Raw genomic sequence first — 12141 nt, 5'->3', positions numbered from 1 at the left:
TGTGATCGATCTTCTAAAGGCATAACTTAAGATACACACACACACACACACACACACACAGTAACTATTGTAACAATTCTGTCCATTTGTCGAAAAACAATTAGTAATTGTGTGTCTGGTATCTCAATTCAATCACACAACATTTCTATATGAAAGTAATATCTTATTGAATTGAAAATTTAAAAAAAAAATGTTAATTAACTGTAACACTTTTGTCCTTTTTTGGAAGATGCTACTGACTTTTGCCTAATTAGATTTCAAACATATTGTGCTATCAGTGCTAATGGCAATTTTTGTTTTTGCTTTTCTAGGTCATAACTTTGGAAGGCTGGGTGGATATCATGTATTATGTTATGGATGCACATTCTTTTTACAATTTTATATATTTTATATTACTTATAATAGTAAGTATATTTCTGTTTTTCAATATGCACATCATTACTGTCCTGACATTTTAATACTGAGTTTAATCACCTTCAGTAATGCTCAGCTTAGCATAATATAAACTACTAATGTAGGAAACATGTGCAAGTGTCTTCAGATAGGTAACGTACTATAAACACAATACTTGAAGAAGCCTACACCAATATCTTTCTGGATATATTATTTTCGTACTTTACCAAGAAAGAGGATCGTATTTTTTAATAACGAAGAAGTAAATCTAGAGTGCCTATAATCTGGCAGAGATGCCCTAGTTTGTTACAGATGATTAAGAGAGAGCCAGGATAGACAGTGCCCTGTGGCTATCCCAGCTTTGGTGACTGTATTATTACTCATTGTGGTGTAAAGTGAGCAGTGCTTAGAGAAAAAGGACGGGGGCTAAAATGTTTATCAAAACAGCTCTGTAGCAATAAACTGAGAATATGTTGTTTTAATACAATAATAAAGTTTATAGAAAAACAATTACAGCAAGATCTCCTGCATCAGTGAACTAATACAGCTTGTTTGTTTCTTTGCCCACAAAACTATTAAAGTGCACAGAATAAACAAGTTGCATTGGTGCACAACAAGTCATTACAGGCCCTTTTAAGTACATGGCAGAGTGTTGCTACAAATGCGAGCAATGGTTTGTTGAATGTAATTGTGAAGTTCTGAGGTTTTGTTTTGTTTTTTCCAGGTGGGCTCGTTCTTTATGATTAACCTGTGCCTGGTTGTGATTGCAACCCAGTTCTCGGAGACAAAGCAGCGTGAAAACCAACTCATGCAGGAGCAGCGCGCCCGCTATCTCTCCAACGACAGCACGCTGGCCAGCTACTCGGAGCCGGGCAGCTGCTACGAGGAGCTGCTCAAGTACATCAGCCACCTCTATCGCAAGGTGAAGCGACGAGTCGGGAGGCTGTACAGCAACTGGCAGAACAAGAGGAGGAAGAAAGTTAACCCCAACAGTAGCAACAGTGGTGGCGGTATAAACAGACAAGGCAGAAGGTGTAGAAACAAGCGCCGAATCCGATCGATCCACCATCTGATTCACCATCACCACCACCACCACCATCATCACTACCACATCAGCAATGGCAGCCCCCGTGGCCTCAGAGGGAACTCTGAGATCTGTGATGTCATGGAGATGAGATCCATGAGACCTGGGAGTCAGTTAATGCTTCAGTCGCCTTCCCCCAATCTTCAAAGCCCCTCACCCGGCACAGAGTCGGTTCACAGCATCTACCACGCTGACTGCCATTTCCAAGGGTCACAGGTCAGACGCAAGTCTTACAATGCAGCAGGGAATGTTAAACTGATCAGCGGGATTAACGGAGGCATGAACTATCCCACCATCGTCTCCTCCATGTCCAATAGTAGGTCCAGCACAATGCCAAAATCCAAGGGGAAAAGAAATGGCAATCACCCCATGAGTCTAAGCAGGGCAGCAGGTCATACCAGCATCCCAGATCCCTATGGGAAGATGCACCAGTTTGTGGGAGAGCATGGTAAGAGCTGTCTTTTAGCAGTTACTTGGCCACTGTGTAGAATATGAATCAGACTGACTACATTTTTGCAAAGAGGACACATGCATACTGCATTTGTATATGTAGTTCATAACTTTTAGTGTAAGCACTTTAGACAAAAAAATAAATAGAATAATAATGCGTACCATTATCAGTGAACTTAATAAGCTGCCAGGTTTCAGCCCAGCACATGTTAGTCTCACCACCAGAACAAATTACATTGTGGGGACAGCTGTAATTGCAAGCCCTTCTGTGCAGGTGTAATGATGGGATTAGATGTTGGACTAATTATTGCGTTGTGCTTATGATTACCATTACAGGACAATTCTACATATTTTCTAGCTTCTGTCTGCCTTCCATCACTCTGTCCCAGTTGGCTTCACATTTATCTGTTCTTGTCGTTCGGGGGGTCACTTATATAGACGTTTCTGAAACTCATGCATAAGCCTCAGTACACAGAGAGCGGCTCAATTTGGTTACCATATTTTTATGTATTTATCTTGTTATATACAAGAAATGTTTTTGTTGTTTGCTCTTAATTAGTTACATGATCACTAAGGCAGATATCTCAATATTGGTTTCAGGGTGCAGCAGTCAATTGTCCTAATTTAGACACTGCTTTAACTGATTCATTTTCTTTTGTACTAATGTTCTGTCTTTGCCCTGCTCTTATTGGTACTGAATGTGTTCTGTACTCATAGTACATAATCAAGAGGAAACAAGCCAGAACTTTCCAGTCACTCGTCTCCTTTGCTGCTTAACTCATTTATCTCCTCAACTTGTTAGTTTGTTGCTTTCATAGTGCCCTGAAGCAAAATCATAGGCTTCCACACAAATCAGCAAAGAAGACACATATGTAAAATCAACCTTAATGAGCTAAGACTGGCACAGAAAGCACATTATCATGTACTCGAGCAAGAAGGAGTTTCATTTTATGTGATTGTGCAGAAACTCACGGCTTCCGCAAAAAGACTTGTGCAGAGACAGTGCACTGAAGCACAGCCTAGAACTTGAATTTCTGAAGTAGCTCAATACCTGTTTCCATGCCAAACTTAAAACCAATTAAAGCTCTCAAAGCCTATGAAGGATTTTGGAATTGATTCCTCAAATTTTGAAGTTTCAACCCACCAACAAGTTCAAATATATAACTTTATGCATTACAGGAAAATTCCAGCACTCCTGGATTTGCATAAGCTAAAAGTTCACAAATACTGGGAAAGGAAAGGTTTTCAAATCTGGACTAGATCAACACAACATATACAAATCATCCCTCCACACTACATTAAACAACAGTAAATTATAGCAAAGTCATGGTTTAATGTAACCCAGCTGTGTGTAGATAAACTGAGATATTCTGTGCAAGTCCAACAAATAAATAATGCGTACGCTGAAGGCTGCTACCCACCAGACTAGAGGCGACAAGTGAAACTGTGCAGTGATGCGACAAAATGAATAGAACCTATACTTTTGATAAGTATCTTTCACACCACAGGCGACATGGAACGAAGCGAAATAAATAGTATTGAATCCTATTTTTTGTGATTTGTTGTGCGACAACTATGAAATTAACCAATCAGAGAACAGCCTCAATGCATGTGGTCCAGCAGGGTGAAGCAGTATCCAGAATGATGAAGGAAACAATAATACTTGCCGTTGAAAAAATACCCAGAACTTTATGACAAAGGTCATCGCAATTATAAAGATACAGATTTGAAAGACAATAAATGGGAGTCCATTTTGAAGGAACTTGATAAGCCTTGAATGTAAGATTTATTGCCATATATGTTGAAATACCATCAGAGGAGACATTCATACTTTCAACATCATGTTGACGAATATGTACCACTCTTGATCATAGTTTTGTCAAAAGTAATTTTTAATAGCTTTATAGATCTGGCAGTTTTCAAACCTGTCACTGCGTATTTGTCGCTTCTGTTGTTTATAGTCACGTTGCCACGAAAGTATCTTGTCGCCCAATAAAAAATTGTATCGCGTCTGGTGTGTGACAGCCTTTAATACTGTATATAAAACAAATGAAAATGGTTAACATTATCGTCAGTTTTTTAGGCCCAGTAGACATCATTTGAATAGAACATGTCAAATATCTGCGAAAAAATACTAGATAATGCCTCTGTCTTTCAGGTGTGTATCGGACTCCCAGCCGCCTCTCTGGCCTCAACATGCCTTGTGCAGTTACGAGCAATCAGCCCAGCCTACTGTCCTGTGAGCTGGCCAAATGCCCCTACTGTGCAAGCGTACTGGACAACCCTGAGTTAGATCTCAGCGACTCTGACAGTGGCGACTCTGACGTTGTTTACGAATTCACACAGGACCTGCAGCGCGGCACAGAGCACACGAACCGCCAGTCCTGGAGAAAAAAGAAACCAAAGGAAAAAAACAAGCTTGCACAATGCTGGGATTTATTCTGCCAGAAACTGAAAAGGATTGTGGAAAGTAAATATTTTAATCGTGGGATTATGATAGCAATCCTGATCAACACTTTGAGCATGGGGATAGAGTACCATGAGCAGGTATGTTTTCTATTATTATTATTATTATTATTATTATTATTATTATTATTATTATTATTATTATTATTATTATTAACATTTTGGAAATGATATGAGTGGTTGCACAGTGGTGTGTATTCTGTACTTAGCAGATACATATAAAGCAAGGACCATCGGGCCAGTTCCTGCCATTTAAATGAAAGTAGAAAAGTTTATTTCTGTTTGAATTAAAACTGTTCAGAAGCTGCAATACTCTGAAAGCCCATTGCTGTAGAGATACCAAACTGTCTGTGTTTCCTATCTGATAATCTGTGTCGGAGATATGGAACTGTCCCTGAGAACTTTGGAATCGTTATTGGTTTATAAAAAGGTTATTTTAAGTCGAAAGCTTGTCTTGGCAGTTTTTCAAAAAACAACAAAGTGCATAATTATTTGCTGCAAACTTCAAAAGACTAAAGTTAAAAGCATTGCTGGTTAACATGTTTAGCCACCCCCAGTGTTTATAGGAAGAAAACAAACTGAAACTTGCCTTCTATGAACAAAAGTTGTATTGGAAATTAAGGATGTTTACTTCTGTGCCCATAGGGATGGTAGACACTTGTAATAAACATGAGTTTAATCATTGTCTGCTAGTTACGTTGTGCTAAGCTATAACAATACCTAGGAGACAAAACAATAAAGTAAAACAGAAGCAAACAAGTTTTTCATTTTCTTTTAGATAAACTGTATGACTCTATGGTAAATTGACTTCTAATTATAAAGTAGGCAGGGTACCTTGAACTTAATGATACACGTGTTGTGTTTCAAGGTTAATTGGCCGCCTAAGGTTTTAGATTCTGAGTTAATGCATAAAATGCAATGGTGCTGGAACAATGTTTATAGGGGTGGTGGTGAAAGCCATTGAACAAAACTATAACTGTAACCCCTGTATATGATAGAAGCCATGCATTCGGTTGCTATTATGTTAAAACATGTTAATAAAATGAAGCCAGCATCAAAACCTGTCTATCTATATAAATAAAAACAAAAATTCCACAGTCCTTGCTCTAATGTTTACAACATGCTAAGTATAAACTGTTTAGGACACACAAATCGAAAAGTAGTGTATAATGTTATGACCCACATAAATTTAGCAATATAGAAATGGCTTGTTTACTTGTAAAAACAGTTGTATTTTATGTACTGTAGTCGTTGTAGACAAGGACAGACAGATGGCTCCAAAGCGGTTGACTTGCTTACCGGTGTCATGCTGCAGATTTTTTTCAAAACATCTAGCGTGTTCAAAATGTCACTGTGTACGTCTGCCTTTAGTATTGCTCCACAAAGCAGCAGGTTGTCCCACTGAATAAAAAAAAAATCTATATTCTTTTTTGGGACATTTTCAATAACCGTTCTACTGTATACACTCGCGTCTAATGTGTTCCAACGACTAACAAACTCTTGTGAGAATGCAACCATGTGATTTGTAAAATATCCCGCCCCTGTTGTGACAGGTCAGAGCTGAGTGGTCTATTATCATTTGTGCTCCAAAGCAATGTAAAAAGGCGCAATGCACTGCGCGATAAGCTCATAAGAATCACGAAATTAGCAGGATTTATAATGGCCCAGCACCCCTAGTTACTGCGCCCTTGATAAGATGTCCATCTAAAAAAAAAATATCAAATTAGATGCCTGGTGTTTACAGGCAGTAAATGATTGAAGTCAAGGTTTTATTTATTTTGCAAATTACCATCTGTTGCACAGTAATAAATGTCCTGAATACATGGTATTGCAAATGCCACAGTTGTAATTTACTTAATCATTTGTATATTGAATATTTTAAGGTTGGTATTGTTTGGATTGTGTTTTGAAGTCAAGGTTATGATTTGTACATAGTGTTCACTCTGCCAGCATTTCACGTTTTCATGGGAAATTCATTTTGATTTTAACAGCAAATAGTGACAGGAAAATAATACCAGGGAACTGTTAATAAACCTTAGAAGCAAGACACAGGTGTGATTGGTGCTCTTGTTAGCATTTTAAAATCCATTACCTTGTGCCTTACCAGACAGTAAAACGAGTAGCTTTGTTGAATGGGTATGACCTGAATGAAAGATTTAACTCATATTTAAAAAAATGATCAGAGGAGGGCCAAGGAAACAACTAATAAGTATTTACTAAAGCAAAGTATCAACTGTAAAGTGTCAAATTGGAGCTTTTATAGAGCACACCAGAGTCCAGCAAATCAAAGAAAGAATGAAAAGACTGAGAAGAAAAACTCCTGTAAATAAAAATACCTTTGATAGAGGCACACAGATGCTTGCGGTGTGAATCTGGAGAGACCTAGAAAAGAAAGGCTAGAAATAGTTTTCAGACATTTTTTCACATTGTAAGCACAACTCCTGAGCTGTGTTTTCTTTTTACAAATCTGTAATTGCATCTGGGCATCCCAGACTAATTGTAATGTGTTTTAATGAGTCAGCTACGCTGTAGGTGGCTGATTAGAATGAGTGCTTCACAAATGAAATACATATGTCACCTGAATGCAACGCGTCATTTTTAATCAATTTTGGAGTGATGCACAGTATGAAATGAAATATTTGGTTGCATTTATGAAGGCAGCATTTCTCAAGAATCACAAAATAAATTAGGTCAATAATGAATGGGCTCTGGGTTGTATTGGTTTGGTTTTAGGAACAGAATAAATGCCACTAAGATTTCTAGATATTGTTTAAAAATAAATTGGTGATTGTACTCTTTAAATGAGCCAAGTTCAAAATCATGAACAGAACAAGGAGCTAAACCAAACAGCTGGTAAAACGTAAAGTTGGGCCTCATTCTCTTTAGACAGCAGCAAGCAAGGAGTTAATTCTTGAAGAGACAAAAAGCATTATTAAATGTAAAGAGCTTCCAATTTGAATTCTCCATCTTGACATCGGTTCTCCAATGAAATCAGTAAAGAAACTTGTCAGAGTTTAAAAGGCTCACCTAAATTGGATCTAGGACTGTTCATCCTCCTATTCTTTAAAGTGGCTGCTATATTTCAATTTAATATGACTTGCAATCCAGCCTATATAGTAAATAATGACCATATTAATACTGCTTTGATTTCCTTGAAAAGGTTGGTGATGAATAATTCAGCAGAATGGCTTGTATTTTTAATTATGTGCTTGTGAAGGAGGATGGGTTCTCTGGAGGCTCATTAATTCTTCTCAGTTATCATCAGGGAGGTAGATGTGGGGTAGGCTTTCAATGGGTGTCATTCCGTACTGCAGGTGAACCTTGGGTGATAAGAATAAACGTAGTTCTATAAATATTGATATACTACACTACACCGTGTTTTTTGGGGTGTTGTAAAGGTGCCAGGTAAAATCTCACTAGTACCTTCTTCCCTTTAAATGTATGTGAACAGCTGACTGTAAGGTTTCCCTGGGTGAGAAAACTGTGTACTCTATCATAGTAAATCATAGATAATAATGGTATTGTAACTGCATATTGTAAAGGTACCAATTTACAACTGAAGTCAATGTTATTTTTGCTTGTAATACAGTGTAGCAATTAAAAGCAGATGTCAGTTTATATTTTTAATTCTGAATGGCTGATAATTTATCGTGTTTGTCATCAAGGGATATTCATCTAAGCATCCAGTAAGTGGTAACTCTCTTTACTGTTAAACTAATAAATCTTCTCATCTGAACAAGCAAATTTCTCAACACTGAACATTCATCATTCAGCAATTACATTGTTTCCAAACAATTAGTAGATTAACTTGTATATCCACCCCGAACAAATTGGTTTATTCCATCATCAAGCTTACACTAGCTCATATACCCCTTGAATACCAATAATAATGTCCTTGCACCATTTTTCTATTGAAATATGGCCAGGGTGTGTGGTGCTGTGGCAGTGTGAAAGCTGCAGATATAATGAGGTGTTGTTAAATTAATTACACAATGAAAATCGTAAAAGGAAAAGCCATCTTTTTCAAATGTGCAAGCTGCTCATGAAAGTCAAATTGCATGGCTTCATTTGCAGATTTTCATCATGTAATAAGGAATGAGATAAACCATCAAATAATTCCAGTAAATCTTACCAAATGTATATTATCGTTGCTTTGAAATTCTCAAATGTTCATACAAGATGGACACATTATGGTAAAAATGTATTTGTTTTTTTAACAGATTATATATAGCAATTAGAAAAATGTCCTGAGTGGTCCTTGCATATACCGTATTTCAATGCTGCATTTTCGAGCCCCATTAAGGTTAAAGTGACATTCAAAAAATGTGCAAGAAAAGCAGTGACTGGTTACTGAGATGTGAAGAAGTGTCGCAGTGGCCTCTGGGAGTTAGAGTTACTATAAAATGAAAAGTCAGAATTATGAGGCTAAATCTTGGTTCCCTTTTGAAAAGAACAAGATGAAAAAAATAAAAATGTCTGCATTAAAGTAATTGTTACAATGAACTGTGCATCTCATTTAAAATATGTCATTAAAAGACAAATAATGAATTGCTTCTGGCTTCCAATATGCTTAAACCTAGTTATTAATATAACTTTTCTTTCAAAATGAACAGATTATTACCACAATCAAACATTTGCCTGAATTTGCATCTCATTTTGGCTCTTTGTTTGACTATACAATATTATGAGGAGCATATTTAATTATGTTAATTCTGTTGGTCTGAATTGGTAATTATCCATGGTAAGTGATCAGAGGCTACATTAAAAGGAATATTAGTGTTTAGGTATGCAATAAATGCTGGAGAAAGTATTATCACGGGAACCACTGTGCAATTCTGTGCAGGACCCAGTATACTGCCTGTGGGCTTTGGGTAATTAGCAATAAAATATGCATAGTGGTGGTATTACAAGCGTGACTGCTTCTATTAAGACTGATTACATTTAATAGTGGAGCAGTGTTGGGTTTGTGGGTTTATATCAGTTAATTTCACTGCATGGAGGATATTCTTTCCATCTTGCAGCAGTGTAGTGCATATAATCCAGTCAGTGCAGGAATGGCAATAAGACTTGTTTTGCTTAACAGTTTGAGCCAGTCCAGGCTTTACTGAGCGCTTACTTAGACAGAACTGAGTTACCTATCTATACATGGTGCTCAATCAAGCTCATAGTAAAATCTGGAATGGATCAAACTGCAATGGGACTATTTTTATCCATTAGTGAGACAGAAAAACAGAAACAGATTTTCATCCATTTTTTATATTTCTTTTTTAGTAAACACATATACATTTCCTGGAAATTGTATACAAAACAACAAACTATGAGGCATTGATTATAACATGGGTCTGGAACATTAATTTATATTCATCATTAGTGAAAATGCCATGCAACAAAATATTTTTAAAAGAATTGTCTGACACCCCCTTAAGCAAATGAGCACAAGAACTGTCATTCCATAATTGGAACAGATTATGTTGTGCTTAATTAAAAGTCATACTGTGGACAACCCAGTTTGATTCTCCGTTAATTTCAGTCTCGGTTTTGTAATACTTTTTAATTAACATTTCGCAGTTGAAAGCAGATGCAGTAGCATTGTGATACATCTGCGTGATGACAGCACATTACAAGTGGCACATGGTGCCATTCATTGTGATTCATCGTGAGGAAAGCTCCTGAACAATCCAGTCACAATGGACTGAACCCCCTGCTCCAATTTAAATGAGCTTTAGAATGCTTAAGTCAAAGTATATGCACAATAGGAAAAAGTAGGTTGAATATTTAAGGTCATCAATTTTGCAAACTACAGAAAAATATATATATATTTATATATACTTGTTTACATCACTGCTTTTTCCATCCAGCTGAAGAAGGACTTATAAAAAATATATATACAGTATATATATATATATATATATATATATATATATATATATATATATATATATATATATATATATATATATATATATATATATTCTTTTTCAGAATCTCTTCCTGATACAATTAATATTTCTTCAAAACTTCTGTTCCAGCTAAGTTTCTGTAAGATTCATGCTGAGTAAATGATCGCATTATTTTCCAGTTCAGCTGCAGCATCTTCATATTGGTTCGATAAAAACAACCTCAGTTCCAGAGGCTGCATTTGATTTTCTAAAATCACCATAGAAACTGCATTGAAATACCCTGGTGCACGTGGTTAAGGTAGCGTGTTTGCTTTATATTCTCTCTCTGTCTCCCAACCCCTCCTGACATACCTGATTTACTTATTTAAATTTCATAGATAAAGCCTAAAGGCTTATGCAAATATGCATCCAATATATTAGGAAAGCAAATTAAGCATAGGAATTGAAAAGTAATAAGTACCGGTATCATTTCAATTTAACACAATTAGCAAAGCCAAGTATGACTGTGTCCAGTTACATTTGTAAAAGCAATTCATTTCATGAATTAAAGGACTATTGCTCCCATTCAATGGCCTCCTGATTAGATTGGCACTCATCCTTTTGTGTTAAAATTTTTTTTTTAAATAAAAAGTTTCTGTGAGTTTGAATATGCTGACATTTGTATTATTCAAAATGTAGATTCATATTTAAATAATATTGCAGTGGTAATATATTTTGCTTGCTTGTGATAGCTATTGAGATTTTTGTACCTTGTTTAATATTAAACTTCAAGAAGGCACAGAAGTCAATTGCTTGTACACAATTTGCTTTTTGTCCGATGTAAGGTTCATTAGGTGGCAATATGGCTCATGCATTGAAATGTGCTTGTGCATTGTACACATTGTTTGTTGCGTCTTCTTTAATTAGATTTGCATTAGTTTTTATTCTCCACCTTGCTCAAGGGGGAATTATTCCTTGTTTCAAAAGTCTTGCTGTCTCCACGGTTGCCTGAAAACATCATCTATCACCAGATTAACAGATCAAAGGATGTCTCCCCTAGCTCACGGTTTTACTATTCAAAATACAGCATCTACCCGAGGCACACTGCAACATCAGGACATAATTCAATATCACCTTCCCAGATGTATTATCTCCTCTCATTTTCTTTGAGGAGTTCCAGCAGGGCAAATGTTTCTGCTTTCTTTCCCTGGAGGAATAAAACAGAGACATTGAAAACTCCTGCCAGGGAAAGAGGAGCACTCAGCCCTGAAAGCAATTAAGAAAATACAGCTTCATACCCGCCTACTGACAGGGTTTCCGTGAACATAAGGAAGGCTATGCTTTTCCATAGTCATAATTTCTTTACTTCTCTTAAAACAGATGGAAAAATGTGTTTATAACGAAGAACATTTTGGAGCATTTGGTCCTCAAGTACCCCCCTAGGTTTTTGTTTTAACCAGGTACTATTATGAGTGCGAGAAAAAATGAAATAAAACTAATGGTGAATTAAAGAGCAGTGTGTTAATACTGTACATTTAGTCGTTCTTTACATCTAAACAAATGCATGTAGTTTACTACAGGACAAATAGGTTTTGTCATCATTAACTGGAACAAAACAGTTTGCGTCGTTGTCTAACACAACCAGCTGCAGAGTTATATGTGTTTGTTCATCATAGTGTTAGAAATAATTAGCTGAAGTTAACTGCAGCTGATAGGATTTGGGGTTCAGGTTCTAGATTCGTGCACAAGCCCAGGTATCAAACAGAGACCATCCTGTTCTGAAGGAGCATCCTTACTCAACCACACCAGTTATGGCACAGAGAACCTTAAGAGTGCCCCTTTGACCAGTAACAAAATTTATCCAAACTG

The 12141-nt window shown here is 36.6% G+C and overlaps 1 protein-coding gene across 2 annotated transcripts in view; it reads left to right on the top strand.

The window, feature by feature from the left end:
• The window catches only part of LOC117431071 (voltage-dependent T-type calcium channel subunit alpha-1H-like), a 126747-nt gene that overhangs the window by 79962 nt on the left and 34644 nt on the right, over window positions 1-12141 (top strand). For both annotated transcript variants that reach the window (XM_058995945.1, XM_058995944.1), the window contains exons 8-10: window positions 312-404; window positions 1118-1925; window positions 4086-4474. In XM_058995945.1, the coding sequence (XP_058851928.1) occupies window positions 312-404; window positions 1118-1925; window positions 4086-4474 (1290 nt within the window). The remainder of the gene's footprint in view (window positions 1-311; window positions 405-1117; window positions 1926-4085; window positions 4475-12141) is intronic.

Source organism: Acipenser ruthenus, chromosome 22 (genome assembly GCF_902713425.1).
Source record: "Acipenser ruthenus chromosome 22, fAciRut3.2 maternal haplotype, whole genome shotgun sequence".
Classification (NCBI taxonomy): domain Eukaryota; kingdom Metazoa; phylum Chordata; class Actinopteri; order Acipenseriformes; family Acipenseridae; genus Acipenser; species Acipenser ruthenus.
Note: the sequence above shows the minus strand (reverse complement) of the source record. Positions and strands in the feature narration are given on the sequence as shown.